General features: G+C 37.6%; 1 protein-coding gene across 9 annotated transcripts in view; it reads left to right on the forward strand.

The window, feature by feature from the left end:
- The window catches only part of LOC122844956 (unconventional myosin-XVIIIa-like), an 83,569-nt gene that overhangs the window by 12,898 nt on the left and 43,625 nt on the right, over window positions 1-27,046 (forward strand). For 4 of the 9 annotated variants that reach the window (XM_044140837.1, XM_044140838.1, XM_044140844.1 and 1 more), the window contains exons 5-24: window positions 1,019-1,096; window positions 1,279-1,350; window positions 5,063-5,122; window positions 7,188-7,275; window positions 7,626-7,732; window positions 7,828-8,004; window positions 8,165-8,375; window positions 8,473-8,615; window positions 8,896-8,996; window positions 9,761-9,824; window positions 9,916-10,060; window positions 13,301-13,471; window positions 14,283-14,373; window positions 15,595-15,787; window positions 18,208-18,294; window positions 20,369-20,507; window positions 23,061-23,220; window positions 23,323-23,509; window positions 25,456-25,681; window positions 25,871-25,980. In XM_044140837.1, the coding sequence (XP_043996772.1) occupies window positions 1,019-1,096; window positions 1,279-1,350; window positions 5,063-5,122; window positions 7,188-7,275; window positions 7,626-7,732; window positions 7,828-8,004; window positions 8,165-8,375; window positions 8,473-8,615; window positions 8,896-8,996; window positions 9,761-9,824; window positions 9,916-10,060; window positions 13,301-13,471; window positions 14,283-14,373; window positions 15,595-15,787; window positions 18,208-18,294; window positions 20,369-20,507; window positions 23,061-23,220; window positions 23,323-23,509; window positions 25,456-25,681; window positions 25,871-25,980 (2,610 nt within the window). Of the gene's footprint in view, window positions 1-1,018; window positions 1,097-1,278; window positions 1,351-2,939; window positions 2,967-5,062; window positions 5,123-7,187; window positions 7,276-7,625; window positions 7,733-7,827; window positions 8,005-8,164; window positions 8,376-8,472; window positions 8,616-8,895; window positions 8,997-9,760; window positions 9,825-9,915; window positions 10,061-13,300; window positions 13,472-14,282; window positions 14,374-15,594; window positions 15,788-18,207; window positions 18,295-20,368; window positions 20,508-23,060; window positions 23,221-23,322; window positions 23,510-25,455; window positions 25,682-25,870; window positions 25,981-27,046 lie in introns of all 9 variants that reach the window. The other 5 variants (XM_044140842.1, XM_044140846.1, XM_044140843.1 and 2 more) reach the window with 3 other exon arrangements.

The raw sequence follows: 27,046 nt of genomic DNA on the forward strand, positions 1-27,046 counted from the left end.
ATTCTCTGCATTGACATATCACAATTCTCTGTCTGCATTGGGGCAAGTATTAATGTTTGGTGCAGAGGTGGTAATGGTGTGGGTTGCAGTGAACGGTAGCTTAGAAGGCATCTGATATAACGCCTTGTAAGCAGACAGCAGACAGAAGCAGATATGGGGCAAAACTGAATATACCTCAGTTCATGCTAAAACTGTATACAAGTATGTTCCATTGTAGTAATGCCAGCAGAAAATCTGTACCAATTTTTTTTGTTGGTTTTGAGAACCATTCATTTCCATAATGCACTTCAATCAATTGCATCAAAAAACCTTGTAGAATCACCAAAGTTACAGAGAGTTTATAAAGTTTTAAGTCCAGTTCGCATCTTTTTAATAGATTCCTCTTGCTGAATACTGGGGGCTACTGCAGCCAATAGATATGCTGTGTTGATTCTGTTTAGAAGGCTTTATTTAAAATAGATCTTTTATTTTTACGTCCAACACAATCCTTAAGTTGCTTTAATTCTTAAAGTTTTGATAAATTCTTATTTTTTAAGTAGGGTCATTACAGGTGCATAAATAGGAAAAATAAAAATGTGTTTGTTTTCGCAGCTCTTGTCACGTTATGACTTCTTAAGAGCTAATTTCGATAAACTCCGCTCTGGTTCCTTGGGAAGAATATCCTGCATGTTCAGCTAAGGCTTGTTTAAATTTTTTTAAATTACCCTCAAGAAATTAGCAGCAAATTGTTGTTGATGCTAAACAGATAAAAGCTGCGAACCATTTTATTCCTTAACTGCACCTCCTAATGAAGTAATTTTCTTTAACAGCCATGATCATTTCCTGATTGAATCAACCGGAACACCAAATTATGTGGGAGTAGCAGTAGTTGATGGTAGCTGTTTTAGTCTAAGGTTAAAATACAATGCATACTGAAACATAATTGTCAACTGTATTGCCATCGCCTCATCTTAATGTCATCTCTGTGTGCGCATGTTTTCCTCTGTGTGTTTGTGAATATTTGCATAAATGATGTAAGGTAAAGGAGACGTCTTGCTCCCCTGCGGTGCCCAACGGTAAACCATCCCCTGCTGCACAGGACAATTCTACTGCAAAGGTACACATTACAGTGTGTGCTTTTCACATTTAAAAGTACAACATATTTTTCTTTTTCATCATATTCTTCCATTTTCTATCAGTTATCAGTTTTTCTTTCAGCAGACAGTTATACGAGTTTCTTTTGGTCCATTAACTTTAACTTCTGGCTATGGATTTGCAATTGTTGCTGCTCGATTTTAGGCTCCTGAGCTGATTCCGTCTGAGGAAGACTACAAGCGTGTCAGGAAGATCTTCACATTAGACGGCAATAATGTAACTTATCTTTGCCCTGTTGCTGGTCTTTATTTGGCATGCTTCGTCTGGGCTTTTCTGACTACTAGCTTGACTCTGCTGCTTGCTTATCCAGACGGAAGGCAATTTTTTGGACACGTTTTGAGATTCTGGAGTTACTCTTCTAAAGGACACAAGTCATATAAGGTTCCTATTACTGAATCCTGACACCAAAAATATAAATCTATCATTTTTGCCACTTTTTGATCACACAGTTACAGTTAAAAGTTTACATGCGCATGTCACAGGCCTGGATATTAGATAAATTTGGACATTTTAAATATTTAATATAATATTTGTGCTGCAGAGAGGGGCTGTTGTAAGTTGTAACACAGAGAGGCCACATTATTGGCAAAAAATGTTTGGGGTGGCTGTTAGTTTTGGTCTTGACATTTTTGCGGTTTTCTTCTTACAGTTAAGCACATCAACCAATGTACTTATCAAACGTTGTATAGATTTTTTTAATTTATTTTGGAAAGCAGTACTCATGTGAACAGCTTGTATAATGGTAATTTGCACAATTCTTCACAGCTGTGAGTTTTCCAAAATAAAGTTGACAGTGGGGGAGCACGGGAGTTGTCGTGTGGTATTGACATCAGCACCATGCAAAAATAACTTGGCTTGGAAGTCTCTGTACCGTTCTTTTGGGAACAGTAACGGCGAATTACTGGCTTGTTAGATGAGCCAGTGCCTCAAATTTAAAGTAAATATCTCACCTCTTCTTGTCGGAAATTATTTCTAATTATTTTTTTACGCTTTTAAGTCCTGTTTCTTGTTGGTCACACACCATATCTACATCACTTTCCAGACCCTCAAAGCTTTCCTTGGGGTCAGCACTTTAGCAGCTGTCAAACATGGTGGTCATAGTATCAATTCAATTTGCACCAGACTGACAACAAGGCTTGTCAGTAATACCTGAATACTATTTCTTTCAAAAGGTGTGTCTGTGGCACAACATCGAGTAGTTTAAGTGAACATTACCATTTCTGATTAGAAATAAATATGGACCTGCAATTAAACCAAAATTTTATTGATGACTCTAAAAAGTATGAGGTTTCTCTCCATAATAAATTCAAGTTTTTCACCAATGTCTTGATTTTTAAAAATCAGTGACTTGTGATCAACCAACTATGGAAAACAAACTGTTAAATGTATTTATAAACACCCCAAGTTTTTAGTATTCATGCCCATGATGATTGTATCAAACTTGTGACTAAGTGTAAATGCTTTCTAGATGGACGGTTTGCTAACTAGATAAAATTCTGAGAAAATGAGAGTGATCCTGATAATCTTTGGATCGTTACTTGTTGGTCATTCTTTTGTAACATCTCTTATATCAAATGTTTTGTATTATGTACTTTAGTGAAGTAGCTACACTAGGTGATCTAACTATTTTGCCACTTCTGGATGTTATGGCCATAAACGGTTATCTATGTGTCTAAAGTGCAAAGAGCCCTTGCTTCTTATCTTTTCTTCTTCCTGTGATGTTCTAAAGTCAGATTTTTCCTTTGCTTTTTTGTGGGCCGCTGGATCCTGCCTTGCTCCTTTATTGTTGCTCTCTGCATGGTTAGACGCCCAGAGGCCACAGAGTTTCTCAGGTACGGCTGCTTTTGCAGTGGGCTCAGTGCACTCCTTAGGGCATTGAGTGCTGGAGTTAAAGCATGTTTTCCTCCACTGACCCCTCTGTGGCCTATGTTACCTGGCCTGCCTGCTTGTCTTTGACTTCCTGCTGTTTTCTTGGTTTGTGCAGAGGCTTGAAAAGTACTAATGTGATATAAACCAATGGAAGTGAGGAGGGGCAGTTGGAATTCTCCTGTCTAGGGTTCTTGACCAGGTTTAAGAAAGTGTCAACAAGGTTATATATACATTGGGGCAAGTAATGTTTGATTCATATTGCACGGTGTACAGTTTTTGAATGCACATGTGCATTAAGTAATTCAAGTATTAAGCTGGAAATGGCACAGTCTTATTTAATCAGATTGATGTGTGAGATAAAGGATATTTTCAAGCATATTTAGAAGCAAAAAGTAAAACAAACACAATCTCATTATACATGCTTATTCATTTCTTTAGACTTTTAAACAATAAGGCCGTTTCAATTAAAAGCTAAACTTTCTAGAACAGAGCGCAAAGAATTTTGTAAGTTGTTTTTTTTAATAACCCGTTTTATTTTTACTTTTTGTGATCAAGCAGACGAGGAAAAATCCATTCACAGTGTAATTTGCATTTTTAAAACAAATACTCGCCAAACTCTAGTTATGCAAATAAGCAAGTGCTTACAGGCCTTAATGAGCAGCTGCACCTGGCTGATTTATGAAAAGTATTTCTACGACACGAGAGCTGTCAGTTAAAACAATAGACGAGGTTATGGACCTCCTACGATACATGAATTATACATGGTGTGTGGCAAAAGATATTTTCTCTTCCAAGCAAACTTTGTCTTCAAATCAGACGCAGTTGCAAACAAAGTAGAAATGTTTCAAATGGAAATCATGCCTCAAGATGTTATATTTTTGGTCCCTCAATAATAGAGATCTGGAAAAAGAAATTGTCCTAAACATGAGACTGTTTCTAAGAGAAGGAACTGGAAGGCTAAAGAAAATGGAATTAATGTAATAACAAAAGTCATACCCAAAATTCTCATAATCTGGGCAAATGTCTTTCAATAAGATAGTACAGCTTTTCTGAAGTTCTTAGTTCTGAAGCCTCAGTCTTCAGGTGGTACATCAAATCGTTCTGAGTTCCACTTGATTTAGACAAAATCTTTTGCCACGGTTTTATTCTGTAATCACATGGTGTGTGTCAAAAGATATTTTGTCTTCCAAGCAAACTTTGTCTTCAAAGTTTAAAATCTTTGACTAACTCGGAGTGCTTCACTGTACTCGTGCAAAAAGCCCAATGATGGAACCGATTAGTTAGTGATGATACAACCAGTGTGACAGATATTCAAATAAAAGGCTTTGTAAAGATTTCTATGATTGCTCCTTTTTTGTAATAAAAAAAAATTCTCTTTAGAATCTATAATTATAAGTTTCCAAATATTTCTCTCTATCCCTCCAGCTGTGAGTTATGAATGATGTATTTTAGAAGCACAAGCGAAATTTTGCTGTGTGCGGTAGAGCAGTTACTCTAAAAATGGGTTTTTACTTATTTAAATCAGGCAAATAATTCAGAGTAGATATTTCAGCATCTTTGGTAAGTTAGCACAGCTAGCTTGGAGACTTGCCAAAGGCTGTCAATATTTCCAAATCTAGCATAACCCAGAATGAACAAACAAAAACAGATTCTTCTGCTGATCAATTTGCTCTTTCGCCAGTTTGGTGGAACCTCGCCAAAGCAAGTACAAAGTGACATTCTGTGGAAAGCTCCCCCTCCTCTCTTTGGCAGGAAATTAAAATTTCTTTTTAATGTCTTCATTGTATTTTTAATACTTTTGTTTGGTGAGAATAAACAGGGTAGGTTACTTGAACACCAGCTACAGGAGTTGCTCATTTTAGCCTCTAATCGTATCAGAGTTGTTTGCATTTCCCTCCTTTTTTTTTTGTTTTTTTTGTTGCTCTTGTTAAAGTGTAATTTTTTAATTACTTACAATAATCCACTATTATTTGTTTCACTGCTGTTTGTTTGGGTCTATTTTGGTGATTCCAAATGAATGTGACATTTACCTGTCGATTATGATTCTTCCCTTTTCCAGTCCCAGATTGTTGAGGACCCAGTGGCCATCCTTCAGGCAGCACATTTAGCTGCAACTAAGGTCTGACCGTAACTACGGCCGGTTGCAGTGCCGATTGCATGATTTGTTATATTGTTTTGGTTCTTGACATATTAAGCAGAAACTGTTGCAGTGTTTTGTAAAACAGTTTTACCACCACTCCCTTTCCAAGTTTCTTCTCCTATAGTAAGAACTTATTATTTGATATATCCATGAAATGTCCAGCTGACTGCTTTTTGGATCTTCATCTATATATATATATATTTTTTTTTTGTAAAAATAAAAGCAACTGGAGCTGGCTGGTCAGCTCCACTTTCCTGAGGAGGCACTTTGCTCTTTACAACACAAGCACTATTCTTATGTAAGAGTATAATAATTAAATGCAAAATGAGTACACAGCTGCAATGGCAGGATAACGCAATAATGTCTTTTATTGCAAGAACCCTGTGAAAAATAATAATTATTATTTTTTGTCCTTGTAGGACCAGATTTTGACAAATTTGATCTTTATATCTGAAGAAAGAAGCAATAGAACTATTTTAAATGGGTTTTATTTCATGTGGATTTCAGCTTTGTGCTATATCAAACTGTAAGAGAGAGAAAAGCCAAAAATATTTAGTATTCACTGCGTTTATTTCATTTAATCTCCCATAGATGTTGTAGCTTTCTGTGCATGACTTTTCTCTTGACATTTCAACCCGCTTGTACTCGGTTCTGTTTCTTTTAGTCAATCAAAGCAGGGTGTTTGGCTGTGTGTGATGTTCTTGGTGTGGATGGAAAAAAAAACTTGTCTTGCTGTCTTTAAATTTGTATTAGAAGATAAGCCATGAAAACTGAAATGATTTTGTAGAAGGCCACTGAATAATGGATTCAGGTTGTGAAACAAGAAAACAGACCAGTGCTCTCCAAACATACATGTACTTTAATACCAGTGGAGAGATACTGCTGTAGAGTATATTAATTACAGCTCCACCAGTAGGAATTTGTGGCCAGTGTCAATTTCTCTTTAACAGCTATAACATAAAAATGAAGAACAACATCCTACAAATTTCCTTCATACCGTTAGCATACATTGGACATTTATATGTGGGGAAGAGGTGATGTCACACTGTATGAGAGAACAATAGCTGTGAAATGAGATTTGATTATTTTAAAAAAACAAAGCAAATTATCATAGAGTTGACATTTTAAGCTGTTTTTAGTGTCTTCTAGTCACTATTTAAAGTAGCTAGTATTTTTTAACTACTTCTCTGTATCTTTACATAAGAATGAAGACCTTTCTCTGAGATATTCAAAAGCTATGAAAGACAGTTGTTTAGCACTAAAGGGGAGAAAACAGAGCAACAATAGATGCTTCCACTATCAAAATCTTTTCTTGGAATTTAAATTTTTTTTTTTTTATAGGGGTAAAAACAAATTACCAGGGTAGAAATTTGACACAAGAGGGAGTAACCAATGTTACCCAAAGTAATATTTAATGGTTTTTAAGCCATTTATGTTCCAAGGCAAAAGTAAAAACAAACACAACCCCTGTGGATCATTAATAGATTTTTATGAAGGAGCTTCTGCTTTACGGTGTGTTTAATGCTTGCATGAGACTCTAATACAGTGTGAAAATGGTGTGAAATCATCACAAGATTACAGGAGCTGAATTAATGTCAGTATTACCTCCTCAGTTTTCTCTTCAGGTTCTACAGAGGCTTTCAATAAATAATTTATTTGATTGAGGTGCATTGAACCAGGGGAGCATCTAAGACGTGCAGTCTTAAAGACACACCTTTTGCTGTAATACACGTTGCCTTCTTTGCTGGTTCTTAAAGTCAACCTTAAAAACCCACAGGCATGCTCTAGTATTTCATAGAAATTACAGTAACCTTTTAGACAGATTCTAATATTTCTGTCCTGACTCTGAATGTTTGTGAAAGTAGCATACTGTTGATGAAAATGCCTACTTTGTAGCCTTCTTCACTCAGTAAACAACTTCCACACCAAAGTGTGTTCCAACATATAAAAAATGCAATAATTAAAAAAAAAATACTTTGACATTTGTAATGTTTGAACATTGTTTATAAACACACATCTCCTTCTGATTGTTTTGCTTTAACAGGTGAAGACGGAGGAACAGCTGAAGGCAGAAAAGGCCTGGTATGAAACGGAAAAAGTATGGCTTGTCCACAAGGATGGGTTTTCTCTGGGTTTGTATTACTACTTTTTTAAAATCTGCATTTGTTATGATGAGTAGACATGTTAAACTCCCTCTCCTGCCAGTTGGCACATGGTGACATTTGATTGCGAAAAGTACAGATGTGGGTGTTTTGAAGCACATAAAATGCTTTTAGAAACATTGCAGTTAATTTGACTGCTCTTGTTTACCTCAGACCGAATGTATTTCACTGTAGTGTTCTCAAAACAACATGCATGTTGTGCTGTCTTGAATCTCATGCATTATTAAAATATATGCAACTGCCCTAAGCCATGTGGCATGAAAGAGAAGGTCCAGATCAGATGTCGCATTCAATGATTTTCCTAATTTGTGGTAATGCAGCCACTCTCTTGAAGACGGAGGCAGGCAGCCTGCCAGAGGGGAAGGTAAAAATCCGCCTGGAGAGTGATGGATCTTTATTGGAGGTGGATGAAGATGATGTAGAGAAGGTACTTAATCATCACATCAACTCTTAACCTCATCCATAATCGAAGGCTCTCGGTGAGTTTGTGTGTGTGTGACCGCCTCTGCCTTTGAACTCTAGGCAAACCCGCCGCTGTTTGACCGAGTGGAGGACTTGGCCTCTCTGCAATATTTGAACGAGTCGAGCGTGATGCACTCACTGCGGCAGCGTTATGGCAGCAACCTCCTGCACTCCCACGCTGGGCCCAACATGGTGGTCATTAACCCAATTAGTGCCCCCTCTATGTATTCTGAGAAGGTAGGCAGCAGTGTTTTTTGTTTTTTAATTTATTTTTTAAACGCATGCATGTCTACTGAATCAGCTTGAAATGGATGCGCTGAGAGCTGAACAGGCCCAATGATGTGAGCTAATGTGAAGATAAGTCCTATTTCTGTTCTCATCTTTTTTTCCTGTCCAGGTCATGCAGATGTTCAAAGGCTGCAGAAAAGAAGACACAGCCCCCCACATCTACAGCTTGGCACAGGCTGCCTATAGAAGCCTCCTTACAACTCGTCAGGACCAGTCCATTGTCTTGCTTGGCAAGAGTGGAAGTGGCAAGACCACCAACTGTCAGCACATCATCCAGTACCTGGTTACCATCGCTGGAAGCACCAACAAATCATTCTCCAGTAAGTTGGAAAGGATGTATTCAAATTATGCTTTATTTGTCAGTTACTTGTTATTAAGCTCTTCCAGTTACCAGTTCTTCAATCTGGTTCATTGTAGCAGAAAAATGGCAGGCAGTGTATTCAGTTTTGGAGGCTTTTGGGAATGCTTCGACTGCCCTTAATGGGAACGCAAGTCGCTTCTCCCACATTGTTTCCCTGGATTTCGACCAGGCAGGCCTGGTGACATCAGCCTCTGTCCAGGTAAACACAAACACACTGGGAGAAAAGGCAGAACAATTGTTTTGTGTGTGTGTGTTTTTTTTTTCTTTTTTTTATATTCTCCTGGTTTAATTCATGTTGTTGTGGTTCTAGCTGTTTCTTTGGTTTTTGCACGAATTGCAAAATTAATGCAATAATCAAAAACGTTCCTGATACTTCACTGCAACCAAACTCCATTCAGATATATAATTAAGTGCTATATGTGTACAAAGAATTGATTTTTAGATAATTTTGACAACTTGGTTTTATTGTGACTTCACAGACGATGCTTTTAGAGAAAATGAGGGTGACGAGGAGACCAGAAGGGGAGTCCACTTTCAACGTGTTTTACTACCTGATGGCTGGAGTAGATAGCGCTCTTAGGTCAGTATTGATGTTATTTAGCCAATTAAAATAACAAGACAGCTCTGTTCTGTATTTAATTTGTCACACAAAACGGTGCCTTGCAGAACTATTTGTACCTTAAGAGCTTTTTCCACATTTTTATAAATTTGAACCACAAACGGCTATGTTGTTTTGATGATTTTCTTTTGTGACAGACCAACATGAAGGAGTATTTAGCTGTAAACAAAAGATAACAGTTTTTGAAAAATAATAATAAAAGGAAAGTTGTCGGCTTTAATTATAAAACATAACAAGGTTATAAAACAATTTCTCCATGCTTTGAACATCTCACAGAGCAATATTCCAATAATACTCTAAAAATGGAAAGAGTATGGAACAACTGACAAACATATCAAGATATTCCACCTTGCATGCAATACCCTTATGTGAAGTGGAAAACAGAAAATGGATACAACACTGAATGTGGCAGTATGTGGACATTGTCATTCAGTTGGGAAGCTTTTGGAAGGGACATAGCCAAAAGTCCTTTAAAAAAGTATTGACCAATACATTGTAAATATAAATGTGTGCATGAAAGCTAAGTATCATTTACCTTCCATTTTATAAATGATGCACTGGTTTGTGTTTGTCCATCTAATCCCCCAAATAATGTATCAGAGATTTTGTTTAGAATGGAACAAAATGTGAAAAGGTCTAAGGGTTTGAATACTTTTTCAGGGCTCAACATGGTCTAGTTCAATAATGTCATCAGCTGTCATTTTCTTATCTTTTTTCCCCATCAGAACGGAGCTGCACCTCAACCACTTTGCTGACAACAATGCATTTGGAATCATGCCGCAGAATAAGGTAAATGCTGCCCCGCAAGTGGAGATTGGCCTTTGAAGATATTACTTTGACCTCTTAGAAAGCTGAAGTAATCTTTATAAAAATCTGTTAGGCAGAGGATAAGCAGCGGGCCTCTCAGCAGTTTTCCAAACTGCAAGTAGCCCTGAAGGTCCTTGGGATCAGTGCGGATGAGCAGCGGGCCCTCTGGCTGGTTCTTGGGGCCATCTATCATCTCGGAGCAGCTGGAGCTACAAAGAGTAAGATTTATTTACGTCAAACAAGGAAAAAAAAACGTAAAAACATGTTTCCCCTTCCTAGTGGCATCATAATTAGTGGTAATAATGATAATCATAGCATTATGACTATCATAATGCTATGATAATAGCATTAATATCATAGCATGTGTGAACTATTAAAAATCTTTGAGTTTGTAAAACACCCCTCAGCCCCCATTTCTCTCCTCTATTTGCTATTTTTTCAGTAGCTTTTTACTTGATGCGTCAATGTTGAGGCTGCATTTTGAAACCATCACTTGTGTGATGCAAGAAAGATGTAACCGAGGCAGCTGAATTATGCATTTGCACTTAGAAAGAGATGTTGCACAGTGCACAGATCATTACACTGAGCTTCACCAATCTGCAGCCCCAAATGAAATATCAGATTGTTGGGGAAATGTATGCCTTACAACTAATACTACTTGCACATGAAAAGGTGAAGAAATAATTGAATATCTACACTAGTTGCATGCTTATGACATTTTAGGGTTATGGCTGCTGTGTGAATGTTATTCTGGCTTATGTTTTTTTGACAGTTTCAAGTTTTTTTCCTTGGTGTACAGTGCTTATACAGTTTGCAACAATAAATGAAATGGCCGGGAAACTGTTCAAAACATTAGCAATTCATGTTGCGACTGATTAGGTTATGTCTTTCAGAATTAGTGGAAGCAGATGTTAACATAAACATTAGAATTGATATTACACCATTGACTGTAATGCTCTATTTAATCTGTATTACTGAAAACTATTAGACTTTGTTTTGGGTTCACTTCAATCCCATCGAGATGGAAAAGGGGGATAAAAAAGAAAGGAAGAAAAGGTTAACGGGGAAATAGAGAGGTAAGGATAGAGGAGAGGGAGAAGGTTTAAGAGAATATAAGAAAATGCACTAATCTTCTTCTACAAATCCTTAGTTCTTTTTCTTTCTTGAAAGAGAAAATTACAAAATATCTTCAGCCTAATCTGGTTTGAAAGCCCTGACCTGTTAGGCTGTTGCCTTGTATTCCCTACATGGCTTTTGGTAAATGTAAAAAAAAAAAAAAAAAAGACTTCAATAATGTTTTTTTTCTTCCTGAGTAACACTTTTGAGGATTTTTACTTGGAAGGCACAATTATGGACTATTTTGTATTGGTCAATAACACAATCGTAGTAAAATACATGGTAGTAACATGACAAAATAAAAAAATCAATTTTGATACTTTTTTACATTTCTGTCCTCTGCATCACATCCTCATAGGGTCTTAGAAATTGAATAAAATGACCATATCCAAAATGGAAGTCTTTAGGATTTTATCTTACAAAATATGCTTCTTTATGAGTGTCGCTAAAATGCACTGAACATATCAAACATAAAAGTCACAAAGACTGCATCGTAGCAGGCTGCACAGAGTGTCTTGTGTTTTTTGAAACATTTCTTCACCCTTCATTACTTCTGCACAGTTGCTTATGCAGACTAGCTCTCCCAATTAGTGTCTGTGATATCCTCCAGCTGGCTACCAATCTTTCTGATGGCGCTATAACACCATTAGGGACTAATTTTAAAACATTCCCAGTACTGGATATTGTCTGTGAATGCAGAATCAAACTAATGTTCTTATGATTAGCATGACATTTAAATTTGGGAAGGTTTTTGTTAGAGCTTTTCTTCTTAATAAGGGGTGCTGTATGGTGATAACGTTCTAGAACCATAGATGCAACACAGTGATAACAGTTTGACTTATACACATTCAAAAGTTATGTTTATACATTAGAATATTCTGCACTTCTGAAAACATGTCTGTTGCCTCGGCTGACTGCTCCAGAGTACTTCTAAAATCAATTTTTTCAGCACTGTAACCTCATTTTGTAACACAAGAGGGCAGCAATGATCTCTGTTTACCCATAGCTATGTCAGGAGCCATGTAAAAGGAGCTTGCTTTTGTGTTTACTGTACTGTCAATCCATTTATCTGACAAGTGTTAAATGGAAAAGGTTTACCCCATAATTGCTGTTGTTGAAGCACATGTGTACAGATGGATATATTTCACCTTTTAAAACCTTTTCCCTCCATAACTGTATTGACCCTGTAAAATAAGGCTACGGTGACAAAACCAGCTTCTTCTTTTTTTTTTGATGTCTTAAATAATTCCCGATTGAGCCGCCTATCATTCAAAGCAAATATTTAAAAGACTTTGCTTGACTCCACAAGCGTTCTGCTACGCTTTAGGAGACGCATGCAAGTGTTCTGTCACAGTGATGAAACCGATAGAGCCCACTGTTTTTTTTTTTTTTGTTTTTTTTTTCTGTGTGTAATCCCCAAAGTTATTCGCTGTCAAAAGAGTTAGAAGATACCAGTTCATGGTGGATTATAACTGCAGTTTTTCTCTGCTGTGTTGGATGTCATCATTATTTTTAATAGATTAAAGAATAAAAGAACGCCTGTGCTTCCCAAATGAAGTTCCCAGTCCAGTAAATAAATTGTTCTTCACTGATTGTTTTTATTCCCCTGGTGGATTTCTTTTTTTTTTTTAAACCCGTAGATGAACAAGGTTATATTTTATTTTTATTGATGGTTCAGACATGTTTTTTTTTTTAAACAGTTTGTCATCAGCTCTGCTTGCAGTGCTTTTCAATAATATTAACTGGCCTTGAACTTTTTTTGATTTCATCCAGAACTGCTACGCATAGCTTTCAATTTTCTTTACAAGTAAAAATCTGAAAAAATGTGTCATGCATTGTCCCCCCTCCCGCCCCACCAGAGGGCCTCTAGCTAGTGACAAACTGAAAATGGACTTTCTATCAACAGTGGCTATCTTATCACCACTCCTTCACGTTAGTCATCTCTCACCTGAGCTGTGAATCTCTGCAACTCCTCCAGAATTTTAACACGGGCTTTACTGGCTGCTTCTCTGATTAGCACTCGCCTGGCCAGGCTTGTCAGTTTAGGTGTTTGATGGTATTGGTAGGTTTACAGTTTTGTCGTTCTCTTTTTATTTTCAGTTGATAAAATGTTGCATAGTTACTTGCAACATTGTGCTGCTCTATCACATACAATCTCAATAAAAGAGGTTGAAAGATGTAAGATGACAAAATGTTAAAAGTTTAAAGGGGTATGGATACTTTTGCAAAGCATTGGTGGACAGAAGCATAACCCTGACCCTCTAAAAGATGTGATTGTCACAAATGTTGCCTGGGACTCGCTGGCAGACGGTCTAATGGAGGTTTTTATACACATGTCTCAGCTGGCAGGAAACAATTTGCACGTCACGAGTGGGCCCAGAAGGCAGCCTACCTGCTGGGCTGCACCCTGGAGGAGCTTTCCTCCTCCATCTTCAAGCATCAGGCCAAGGGCACCCTGCCCAGAACCGGCACCATCCGCCAGGCTTCCGAGGAAAATGGCACAGCAGATGCAGGTACTCAGCAGAATACATTTTCCTGTATACTCTTTTCATTCCCCTGCTTCTCTTTGTCACTCTCTATCTACTTCTTCACACACGTGCACGCTCGCACGCATATGTGCCTGTTCATCACCTAAGGGAAACTGCATGCATGGGAGAAAAACGTAAAGCTTATCTTAGTAATGAATACTACACATCCACATTGGCTATTGACAGATGAGTGCACACACTATGTTGGGACAAGCAATTTTGGATCCCCTTTTCATTCTTCGTCCTTGAAATTATAATTGCGTCGCATTGATTTTTGTCACGTTCAGGTGCCCTGACTTTCCATCAACAGACTTTGAAGGGCATGGGGATACAGTTAAAAGTCCATCACAGCAGGGATTGACAGAAATGACCTCAGTCTCACCTTCACTTCCCCCCCCCAGTCGCACATAAACCTACTGTCCAGTTTGTGTGTGCGTGCAGACATGAAAACGTTCCCCTACTAAACATAAAGTCACTATTCTGTTTGATAGCGGAATAAATTAAGTGAGCCTAACAGGTGGCCACTGCCGCTAGGCACAAACATGAGTTAGCGCTGTTAGATGTGACCGGTTCCAAAGCACCTGAGTCCAAAATGTCAATGCTTTACAAAGACAATTTTAAACCCAGCTTGGATACTTAAGCCTTTGGGTATAAAAGGCTCAAATGTGGCGCCGTTGAACCTTCCTGTCCGACTGTATTTCCTCTATTCCTCAGTTAGATCTTTGTGCTGCCTCATTGTTAAGATATTGAAAATTGTAAATAACTGATATATTCTGTCTGACTTCTTCCATACCAGGATCCAAATCCACAGCAATGGAGTGTTTGGAGGCAATGGCGTCAGGACTTTACTCTGAAGTATTTGCTGTCGTCGTATCTTTGATAAATCGGTTAGTATTGGGGCAAACCGACATATCGTGGGTTGCATTAACACTGTGTTACCATGCATTTTTAAAAACAGTTCTAGCCACATTTTCCTCAGAAGTTTAAAAAGCCAAAGAATATATTCCTAATTTATAACAAAAACATGATGTAATGTGTTGGAAAAGTACTATGTTCATATTAATTGTTTTCAACAAAAGCTTTTGTTGTTATTTAAAATAAATTAAAAAGGTTTTATATTTATACTATGCTTTTTAAGATGTCCTTATCTTCCAATTAGGAATAAGTTACTATTGCTATTGCATTGAAAATGGGCCATTATTGGGTCTTTCAGAATAATGATTCACATTTTATGGTCAAATAAACATGCAAGTTGTTCAGAAGACACAAATTCAACCTTCTTTCTTGGAATTGCCAGTCCCCAAAGCTCATTCCTCCAATAATAATTTGAAGTTTAACACTAGTGATTTTGAAGACTGTTACTTGAATTTTTTTTTACTGTTTACCAAAATGAATACATGGTTTTGGAGTGGCCAAGACACAGTCGGTCTTTTCTGAAATCTGACGAAGATGCTGTGTCATAACCTTTAAGAGACTGTCCAATGTGTCACTTCTGCAAAGAAGAGTGGACCAAAATTCCTCCACAGTGATTTGAAGGTTTCTTTGATGTGAATCATTTAAATGTGACAAAATACAGAAGAAATCTGCAGAATAGGACTTCAAAATATGTTGCTCACAGTCAAGGTAATATCAGTGTGAAATATTCATATTGCAATAGACTGTTTGGAATACAATAACTGTTGACCAATATTGCAAGTAGTATGAACTTGAATTTTACATGCCAATGTAACATTTAGCAAGTAAGGCAGAGTTTCATGCCACCAGATATTCATAATGGACACAAATTACACTGCCCAAAATGTTAAAGGTCATAGAGTGATTGTAGCACTGCTGAGAAAGAGAGGAAAGAAGAAAATAGGCATTTATAGCAACTGACATCACAACATTTTTCTGATATTGGGCAGCCTTCTGTAAGGAGCTAAAAAAAAAATCACAACACTGTGACTGATGGTTTAAAACCATTTAAATTTGAAGTTGAAGCTAGAGGAGGGGAAGTGAATTTTCTAAAGTAAAGGTCAACTTTATGGTTCAAGGTTTGTAGGGTGAATTTAATCAGTGAAAGATACATTATTTTTATGGCTTTTCTTCCCACCCCCTGTGTATTTAAGGGCCTTGAAATCCAGCCAGCACTCCATGGGCTCTCTGCTTATTGTGGACACACCAGGCTTTCAGAACCCCAGGCTTGCTAAGCGCGAGAGCGGCACAACCTTTGAAGACTTGTGCCACAACTACACTCAAGAACGCTTGCAGAGCCTCTTCTACCAGCGCACCTTTGTTCAGGAGCTGGAAAGATACAAAGAGGTAGAGACATGTGTGAGAGATAATGTGCTGTGCATACATACATCCCCAGTCTCCTTGTTTTGTCTTTCTCCTGCCTTCCCTCCTCTCTCTCCCCTTTTTGACTGCCACTGTTTCTCCGATATATCAACTCCAATAGCGAATGTGTTCACACATCAGAAACGCTCGCCGTCCCACCTGTCACAAGCTGTGACAAGCCGAAGTAGTTCATGTGTTAGGCCTCCTCATTAGTGATGCCGGTGTTCACCTCTTCTGCCGAGATCAAAGTAAAGTCACTCACAGCTACCTATGAGAGGCACACCCAGCTGCACAGCCGTGGCGTTGCTCCCTGATGAAAGAACCATTCTTCTTCTCTCCTCCCCTGAGCTCATTCTAGCAGAACCGTACCATAATAACTGGCCACAGTCATCTTGAAGTATTTATTAAAGGACAAAATACTGAAAACTTATTTTATGCCTTTACACATATATTAATCTTCTCAAGCTGTTGCATTCTTAAGTGTTCTCAGTTGACCTGATTGTGAAGTTAATCAGGAACCCTGACAACATTGCGTTAGAAACAGCGAACAAAAAATCTGGGGACTTCCAGCTTGTGTTGCCACCCACGCCATTCGCCTGGAAGAGTAGAAAATGGGGCAGAATTAAGTATTGTATGGTAATGCTTTGCCGTCAATGCAAGCTGAGAATATATAGAGCTGTGAACTTGTCATCGTAAACTAGGTCAAACTCATTTAAATCAGCACCGAGCGTTAACAGTGACGATGATGGGCAGGTCAAACCGTGAAGCGCAAAACAGTCGTATGCTTTGTAATCACACGACTGGAATGCAGTGGAGTGCTGAGGCTGTTGGGAGGAGCTTTTTGTGTTCCCTCAAATGCCCGTTTCATGCTCGCGTTCGAATCGTACATGAGCATCTGTCACAGATGCATCAACAACATTTCCAACTGCTTTCATGCCACTGTTTGCTACTGTTTGTAACATTCTCCCCCACCCCCGTTCCTAAGCTGGTAATGGCATTTTAATGCAATAATTCCTTCTTCACCTTTCATTTCCATTTACCTTCAAGAAAACTACTTGCATTAAATGCCACATAGTCTTGTTATTTTAATGGTTTTGGTGTAGTCTTTAACTATATAATATTTAAAATACCCTTTTTTGACAATACCACTTTAATTTCTAATCATTCTTAAAATAATTGTGCCTTTGAGCACCTTTCCAAGTTACTTAAACCATAGAAGAAAATAAGAAATATAATTGTATTCATGAATAACCTTTAACAATAGACGTGGTAAATCCACCTCAACAAACAGATTAATTGTAAGAATTTTTAGCTTTTCTGTGGATCTATTAACTGCTGTAAGTATTCATAATGATTTAAAAGAAAATGCAAGATACAACCTTTCTTATTATTAAAAAAAATATGGAAGCAGTTTAAGAAAATACCTTATGTATTTTTACTCTGCCTTATGTTTCAATCAGAGAGCTACTGGCCAGAAGAGTCTTAAATGATCTTTTCTTAACATTTCCAGAAAAATCACTGGTGTCACACCACTACCCACATCCAGTTTGCTTGTAAATAATCATAGTGATCATTTTCAATATCCACCCAATACAAAGATTAAAGGTTCATAAAGTACTTTTAGCATAAACTGTGGTGATTTTTTTGAGATTGGACTTGTTTATAGAATATAAAAGTTATTTTGGATCTTGGCTGCTAGCTTCAGCCATTGGCAACAACTAAGTTGGATACATGTGAACTAAAAAGAACAAAATAGTTTTTCTTACTTACTACTATAATTTTTGAACTGAACCTTTTGTAATTTCTATACTACACTTAGACTAACCAACAATAAAATGGAGCAGTTCAGTTGATGTACCTGTGATGTTACAGAAACATCAGTAGACCTGTTGATAGTGCTGCTGATTTTATGGCATGCTTAAATCTGAAGTGTGTAATCGGTTATCTGATCAGATTTTAAGGGATAATGTAAACAGTCATGGCTAGGCTTGTCTACCTTAATCTGAATCAGACAGGATGCATGCAATGGGATGTTTGAACAGGGATGGAGCATACGGTCATGCTAGTGGTAGGCTAGTTATCAATATAAACTGTGTAAACTCCTTCTTTTTTCCCTCCACTAATTTAAAAATGACCCCAGAAAACCGTTTCTCCTTTAAACCTATGTGAAATTGCGTGTTTTCTTCATTAAACCAGCATTAAGCTAGCCTTCATGCTGAAACCTTTTTTTGATACTTGAATGGGTTTTAAGAGAACTAGTCAAATTAAAAGAAAAACAAAATAACATTATAAAATGTCTTATAGGTTTCTTAGAAAAAAGAAGACACATTTTGTCATTAGAAAATGTCCTTCTTCACATTTAGATATGGTTTTGAGTTTCTGTCTCCTTATCTTTCTTCCTCCAGGAAAACATTGAACTTGCCATAGAAGACACTGAGCCAACCGCTTCTCTCTCAGTGGCAGTGATAGACCAAACCTCGAGCCACGCACTTGTAAGTTAAGTGGTTAAATTTTTATCTTAGCAGTGCACTGCCAGGGGAATTTCCATAGCACCTTCTGTTTTTTTCAAATTTTCTTTCATGCATAGTTTTGATAACAGTGTAACAGTTTCCTTCAAACTCTTTTTGTAAACATGTTTTTCTTTTGATATTCACCAGATGCCCTTCGTGATTCAAAAGTAAATATATATATTTTGAATAATCTCTCAATTGTATACAGTATTGGTTTAGGAGAGGTTAGAAAAAGGCGATGGGAGCAAGAAAAAGAAAGGTTAGAGAATTGACTTCAAGAAAGAAAAATCAATGTTTGGCCTTTGCAGCTTGTGATCTGCACCATGGAAACAGAAATGACAGAGTTTAAAGAACTGTGGATCACGTTGCTATAACTCCAGTATTTTTTGCTGGAGTGCTTTGCTTTTTAAGATGGGTCCCTGTTCTGATTTGAACGTCATCAGAAGCAGCGCTACAGTGTATCACACGAAAAAGAAGAAGGAAAAATGAATTGGCAACTTTAAAGACATTTTAAAAGTCTGCTCTACAGATCTGTTGCTTTGAATGAAAGGCATTTTGATCAAAAGGTTTTTTCTTCTACCCAAAGATATATTTTTCCTGTCATTGCTCAAATGTCCGTTATCACAGCCTTAATGTTCAACTCATTTCCAGTTTCATGGCTTGTCATATGTCTCCTTCAAACTGATGCACTGTCTATGTATTTGCAGGCAGTGTGGTGTGCAGTGCTGATAAGGGTGTATTTGTTGTAGCGCCCTAACGGATATTAAAGCTGTTCTTGGTTCTGTTGGTTTGCGTCTAGGTTTTCCAAGATGTTTTCAGGAATTAACCATGTCAGCCAACCTAACTATCCTATGTAGAGTATTCCTTTCCTTTTAAACATGTTTTTTGTCAATATTTTGGCTAAATGGGTATCACGAAATTTAAAACACTGATTAAAAATTCAGGATTGAACCTTCTATTCTAAATACACAATTGTGTAAGTTGATCATCGTGCTTGAACTTTTTCTCATTTACTCATATTACGAGCACAAACACTTTGTTTTATTGGAGTTTAATGAAATAGATCCACAGCAAGTATCACATGATTATGAAGTGAAAGGAACATTTCTTTATGTTCTTTTTTACTAGGTAATTCTACCACGTGTTAACTCGGAGACAATGAATTAAGATGTGTGTAATAAAATATTATAGTTTCGCTTAATGATTAATTATAGTCTATTTTGTGTGGTCTATGCCATAAAATGCATTAAAGTTTGTGTTTATAACGTGACAAAATTTGAAAGTTCACCAGTTATGAATGACTCTGCAAGGCAATATGTGTATGGTGAAATATACTCTCATCGACACACGGTGTTGAATAAAGCTGTTTGATCTTTCATAGCATCACACATGAAGATAATATCCCTATTCTGTGCAAAGCAGTGCCATTGCAGGTCATTGTTCCCCCTTCTCTCTGCTGGTAGTAAATGTATTGCTAATTGTATTCATTTTAATCCTCGATTACTTTGTCTTTATGAGCTACGTTTCCATTTTTAATATAAAAAAACGCCAAATGGATGATGCCATTATTGCAGCAGCAGCTGAAGGACACAGACTGTGAACGTTTTTTTTTATTTTTTTTTAAGAAGTTTCAATTTTCAGTGCTGATAATATTATTTGGTCTTTCACCACCAGCTCAGGCTGGGAAGAAACACACTGCAGAGTACTTTTGCTTACGCTTAAGAACTTGACTGCAGAGGTCAGCAACCAGTTCTGAGAAAATTATATGTATTTTCTTTTTATACCCATGAGGGAGATGAATAATAAAGGCTTAAAGATATGCTTGATTCATCCATGCATTCCCATTAAACAGCTGAAAGAAGCTGAGTGTCCTTGTGGCAAGGTTGTCTTTACTCATGTAATGAAATAGGATTTTTTTTTTCCGTAGAAGTAGAGTGTAGAATTGAAGGGGGTCAAAAAAACCCTATCAAAACAGAGGGAGTAAGGATAAAAATACATTGTTCGATGACGGCAGAATGTTTAAAAGTGTATGTGTAAACATTTTACTTTGCAATAGGTGCGAACGGTTCGAACAGATGAGGCACGGGGGCTTCTGTGGCTGATGGAGGAAGAGGCTCTGCAGCCAGGAGGATCAGCAGAAACACTTTTGGGACGTCTGTTCAGCTACTACGGACCGGCTGAGGGCGAGAGTAAAGGTGAGGACTAAACAGAATCTCGCACTGATGATTTGCATAATAAGGTCCCTCTTACATCCACAAGAAGCAGTAAGATTCTTAAAGAAAGAAAGAGTCAAAGAAAATTTGTGTTTTAACAAATGAAGGGGTTGTATTCCATTTTTGTAGCAAGTAATGCAAGGTTTTAGTAGAAAATGTTTTCTTAAAGTTTTACAAAAAAAAAATTAAAAGTAGATTTTTGGAATTTAGCCTAAAGAACTATGTCAAGGTCAGAAAAACGTAAATTAAAAATTATTATGCAGTTTCAGTCCTACTCTTCTAAAACATCAGTTGAAGGCCTTACTTTCAGAATGTTTATTTAGGTCAGGTTAACAGCGGAGTCGCCTGAGGGGTCAATTTGACCCCAAGTCAGAGGAGCCTTGGCATTGCCAAACTTGACATTTAAATGGGCACGATGTTGTTTCTTTTTTTCATGTTTTAAAAATTATAGGTAGAATAAGAGATGACAAGCAAGGAGAAAAATTATGTGTTGAAAATATATTTCGGTGTAAAACTACTTAAAATTAAGTGAGCTGGATGCAAGGCTACTAAACAATTTGAGATTCACAAAGGAAGTTTTTCTCTCATGAAATGTTGTGGCAAAGCATTTAACATAAAGTAATGAGCAATAAACAGATCTGATGAGACAAATCTGAAGATGTTTGCAGAGATAATTAGACATATGCAGAAATGAAACATGTTTATAAATGCAGAGAATCACAGTAGTAGAGGTCAGGAGAAAAATAAAAATTATTCTCAAGCCTGAGTAGTCTTATTTCAAATTAATATTACTCAGATAGAAGTGAAAAGCTGTCCTTCAAAAAACAATTACTCGGATAAGGGTGAAAAAATATTTGGTGGAAATACTAAAGTACTGAGTAAATGTTTTAGCAGCTTAGGGTCCAGTCTATTATTGTTATCAATATCATAATTGTTTCAGTTTTTAGTAATTGTGCTAAACTATAAAATTATGTGCAAATGTTATCTTAAATAATAATACCTGTTAGCACCAATAGCATTTTGGCAAGGTTTTGTGTTTGGCTCGTGATGTACTGAATGGAAATTAAATTCTGCTGCATCCAGAGGAAAAATCTAAAAAACTTGAGGCATAATACTAATGGACATGAATAAACATCTTCGTAGTATAGTTGTAATGTCCCTACAAAGTTTCTTGTGGATATTTTTTGCAGCAAAGTTTGTCTTGTTTTTATCCAGTACTAATCTGGGGCTGTATTTTCTCTCACACAGTAGAACAGTTTTTAATTTGGAGTGTCCAAATTCGTTCAGACATTTCTTTGAAAAACGTGATTCAATTATGCCTTCTGTTTTTACTCGGCAGTTGGAATTTCTAACATTTTAGTTGCAGAAATGAGCGAAAAATCCAAAATGGCTGCCTTGCATTTATACCTTAGTGATAGCTGCAAAGTTGAAAGTATTTAATGTTCCAAATGTCTCATCATTGAGATATTAAAGTGAGCAGAGTATATGAATTATCAGCCACATAATGTTTAACTTAACAGGAGTCTAGATTAGCAAACTTGTACTGTAGCTACAACAAAACTGTTTACATCAGGGCTTTCCAACTTCAGCCTTTGACAGTCACTGTCCTGCAATGTTTTATCTATTTTTTTTCTCCATTTTTTTTCTCCGAAAAGTCTTTGCGGCTCTAGTGGCTCGCATTTTTGCGACAGTAGGCAGACAGGAAAGTACGCCCCACTGTCCTGCAATTTTTAGATGCATCCCTATGCCAACAAAATCTGGATTAAATGGCTGAGTTCTGCAGAGGCCTGATCAGGAGGCACTCATTTGATTCATGTACTGGATTGGGAGTATATTCAAAAATTGGAGGAGTGGGTGCAAATTCACTGGAGATTTCACCTTAATTCGACATGGATGGGTCAATGTGATCCACAAACAACTATATCAGTTGTAGTCTGTCCAACAGCAATGTTTGTGATTTAATGTAGAATTTGTTGGCAACGTAAAAGATTTTGGTGCCAGAGAGTTTATGGTTTCCATTCATCATTATTTTGTAGTCTAAGTGGTCCAGACCAGGGACATTTATTGCATCTACATAAACAACAACACAGCGATGCAAGGTAAAGCCATGAAATTCGTTTGCAATGCTAGAATCCTGGTGCCATCAGTTTTTGCCTGATTTATTGATTTTTAAAATAATTGAATATTTACACAATAATCATTGCATGGAACAGTATGCTGTGTTGTCGGCCGCCGTCCAGGACTCGGCTGGCTCCATCTCACGGCTTGTAAAATTGCCCCTTGAATCACATAAAATGGGAGCAGACTGTCTGTGATTATGCATGTATTAGTAATGTTTGTGTAGGTTGGCGACAGATGGCACATAGCAGAGTAATTGAGAACTGATGAATCTGCTTGTTATGATAAACTTTTCATGCAGGCAGTAAAAATAACTTCCTACATTTTTAAAACATTTCAATATTTTTCCCCCCCTCATTATGCTTTTGTACAAACGGTGTTTTGGGAGTCCAACACTGACGTTTATGCTTGCATCAGGTCACACTTTCCTTTTGAGGAGTGAGAAGGAAAATCATTTCCTGCTGGGCCACAGTCATGGCACTGACTGGGTGGAGTATGACGCCTGTGGGTGGTTGACCTACGCCAAACAGAACCCTGCGTCTACCAATGCAATGAACCTGCTGCAGGACTCCCAGAAGTAGGCTTTACCTTGGCAGGCAAAATCCACCTTTGGTGAATACAAATAAATGTAAATATAACATGATTTCAGTGGGTGACTTTCCAAATGTTACTCATGCAGGAAGATAATCAGCTCGTTGTTCACAAGCCGGGCGGGTGGCGCTGTGGTGCTGTCCGGTTCCGTCGCCGGTTTCGAGGGTGTTTCCAACATGTCCCTGCGCAGGGCTACCAGCATGAGGAAGACCTTCAGTACAGGAGTTGCTGCAATCAAGAAGAAGTCCTTGTGCATCCAAATAAAACTCCAAGTGGTGAGAGAACAAATAAACTGCTAAAAACATTTTTTCTCCAGTGTTAACTTGGTTCTAGAACTGAGCTGGGAGCTTAAGGTATATGAAGGGATGAAGTGCTTCATATTTGTAACCTTGTTTAGGATTTATTTTGGAGCCTACTTTGGGCCTTAGAGCGTTCGTAAATTGCACAATGCAGCTTAAAAGAAAACTGTTGAAATGAAGGCCAGGAGTTGAGCTGCAGCCAGGGAAAATGATATATTGGCTGTTTTTATAGACTTGGGCTCTGCAGCTGCGTTAGCTTCCAACCCATCTAACCTCAGAAGTGAATCTCTATTGGATCTATATTTTTAGACTTTATCTAAGAAATATACATGTTTCTCTGCAGATGAAAAATGAGCTGTAGAAGTGTACATTGAAATTCATATTAGGTTTAGAGTGAAGTGTAGAGTGTACACTGACGCACCTACGCTCAGATAAAAATTTTAACTATTGGGAGAATAGTTAAAATTTTGACTGATTCTTTTAAATTTAATCAGTTCTTCCTTTAAAAAATTATGAAATTAATACATGTTTCTACTTCCATTTATGATTTATTTCGTCACATTCTAACCACAAACTTGAAAATACGTTTGATTGTGGTATGAGACTGCAGAAAACTATGAACACATCATGTTCATGGTGAAATATGGGGGTGGAGGCATCTTGCAGGGAAGCCGGTCACAATTGATGGGAAGCTGAAAGGTGCGAAATACAGAGCAGTTCTGGAAGAAAATCTGTTAAAGGCTGGAAAAGACTTGACTGAGGCAGAAGTTCACCTCCCTGCAGCGCGATGATCCGAAACATACAGCCAGAGATATAATGGAACAGTTGATCAAAGCATAGTCATGTATTTGAATGGCCTATTCAAAATCCAGACCGAAAACCAACCTGGGGCTAGATTTTAAAATGTATTCCCATTGGTACACCCATCTAGTCTGACTAAGCTTTGACTATTTTACAAAATCTTGAGTCTTTAGATGTGCAGAGGTGTTAGAAGCAGATTTCAAAGAACTTGTCAATTGTATGTACAATTGTATTTAAATGTGGTTCTGCAAACTATATCTATAAAACACATGTCAAACTCGAGATCCAGAGGCCAAATCTGGCCCGTCACAGCTTCTTATGTGGCCCTCCAGATTACAGAGGGATGCATAAATAAAACCTTCAAGATAACAGTTATTTTTTTACATATTACTTTATCAGTTAAATCAGTTTTTATCTGTATATTGCCAGATTACATCAATCAGCTCCTTTGGTTTTTGCGATTTTGTGGTCACAAAAATTCACTTGAAATCAAGAGAAAAACCAGACATTTTGCATATTTGTGAGTTTATTGCAAATTCTTCGGGGATAAAATGGTCAAAAACATTGGACTTAAATAACGCCAACTCCCACCTGCAGGTGTCAGTATTTCTTACTACTACATCACTGCCTCAGCCTTACTTGATGTCCATTATTGCAAAATTTCTTGCAAATATTTCTGAATTAGTTTCACAAAAATCTGTGATTTTATTGCAAAAAATAAAAACAGTCGTGCAATCCTGGAGGGACGGATCAGAAAGAAAATATCTTCAATATGATTTACTTTTAAGAAACAGTTATTAACTGACATTCACGTAGAAATATGTACTACGTAATATTTCTACAGTTTGTTTTTGGATTTCATCAATACTTTCTGGCACAACCAGCCTTTGGAGAACATTCATGATCTTGATGTGGCTCAAAATGAAAATGAGTTTCACACCTCTGCTGTAGGATGTTTAGAAAGCATATTTTTGAATAAAATACAGTAATGTTTGTGCTTTTTACATGACAAGTCTGAGCAAAACCACTGACGATGCAAATGGTTTTTCAAGGCACATTACACTAATGGATGTTTCCGAATGTTTGCACAAGAAATCCTAATCTTGCCCTTTCTTTTATAGGATGCCCTTCTTGACACATTGCGGAGGTCTAGGATTCACTTTGTTCATTGCATATTGCCTAAGGCAGATGCTCTAAAGGCTCTTAGTGGATCCCTGTTCAAAGGCGGGGAATCCGAGGCTCAGGGGGAGAGTGGAGATCCTGGCTTAATGCAGCTGGATGTAGCCTTGCTTCGTGCTCAAATACGTGGATCCAAGCTGCTCGATGCCCTACGGATCTACAGGCAAGGTGAAGAAGCTGCTTAAATCTGATACATAGTGAGCGGTATTGCAATCCAGGCCTGCTTGTACATGTGCATTGAAAAAAAAAAAAAGTAGCTGAATTTATTTTTTTCCTGTCAGAAGGTCATCTATGAATGATCACAGCTCTCCACAAATATTTGCAGAGCATAAAGTTCTCTGACACGACTTTTCGCAGGTTACCCCGATCACATGGTGTTTTCTGAGTTCCGACGGCGCTTTGATGTGCTGGCTCCGCACCTCACCAAGAAACATGGGAGGAATTACATCGTGAAGGATGAGAAGAGAGTAAGTCACTCAGCAAAAGAAAGGGTGTGGGAGTGGGAGTGTGTGGGGGCTGAAATGTACAGCTCCACTGGTGGCCAAGCCCGGTGAAGATTGATGTTGTGAGGAGACGACTTCATTACATCTGCCCTCTGATTTGTCAGCAGCCGAGGGACGGAGAAATGGGCGTTCATCAGAGCCATAGCAAGAACCCAATCAGCTTAACCTCATCGGCGTCTCACTCGTGAAATAGGGGAGATTAGAATTGCTGCTCGGGGAGTGTTTTTTACTGCAGTCAAAGCTAGAAAAATTTGGCCAGTTGCAACTGTGATGCTTAGGCTGTCTGGAGAGGGATATGCGTCTCTGCTCGCCTACTGCAGCTTTTCTTTTCAGGTGTATTTTTCATTGTAGATTTCTGTGTAAAATTGAATTAGTATTTATCGACGAATGTATTCCATCTCTTGTAGCATAGACCTGCCAGAGACTTTTTCCCTCTTTTGTTGTTTTTTTTAGACTTAAGTATTTCAGGTCTTGATATTAATTTTATAATTGTACAAACATAACCCAAGAGTATCCAAATCAAAGATGACTTATGTGAAATATTAATTGCCCCCTATATCTCATTACTGTCAATGCTCTAGAAGAATTTTGACCTACTGTTCTTTGCAGAATTGATTTGTTTCAATCATGAATGCATTTATTTATTTTTGTCCCACCTCAGCATCTCAGTAGATTAAGTCCAGACTTCGATCATTTTATTTTATTTCTTTGAGCCAATGCACTTTGTCGTGTGCGTCTGTTCCATTGCTTAAGTAGACTTGTGCTTAGGGTTCTGAACTGATTTCCTTCAGGAAATTCTAGTAAAGAGCAGAATTTAAGATTCCATCAATGAGATCATGTTATTTAGGTCCAAAAATAGCAGGTACCCTCAAGCCATCACACTACCACAATCATGCTGGACTGTAGTGTACTGTTATTTTGGCGAAATGATGTTTTGACAAAATCTATCAGGATCAACGCCTTCCTCAAACTTTCACTTTTTTCTTGTTAGTCCACGGTGTATTTTTCAAAATGTCTTGAGAACCATTAT

The sequence above is a fragment of the Gambusia affinis genome, linkage group LG15 (genome assembly GCF_019740435.1).
Source record: "Gambusia affinis linkage group LG15, SWU_Gaff_1.0, whole genome shotgun sequence".
NCBI classification, from domain to species: domain Eukaryota; kingdom Metazoa; phylum Chordata; class Actinopteri; order Cyprinodontiformes; family Poeciliidae; genus Gambusia; species Gambusia affinis.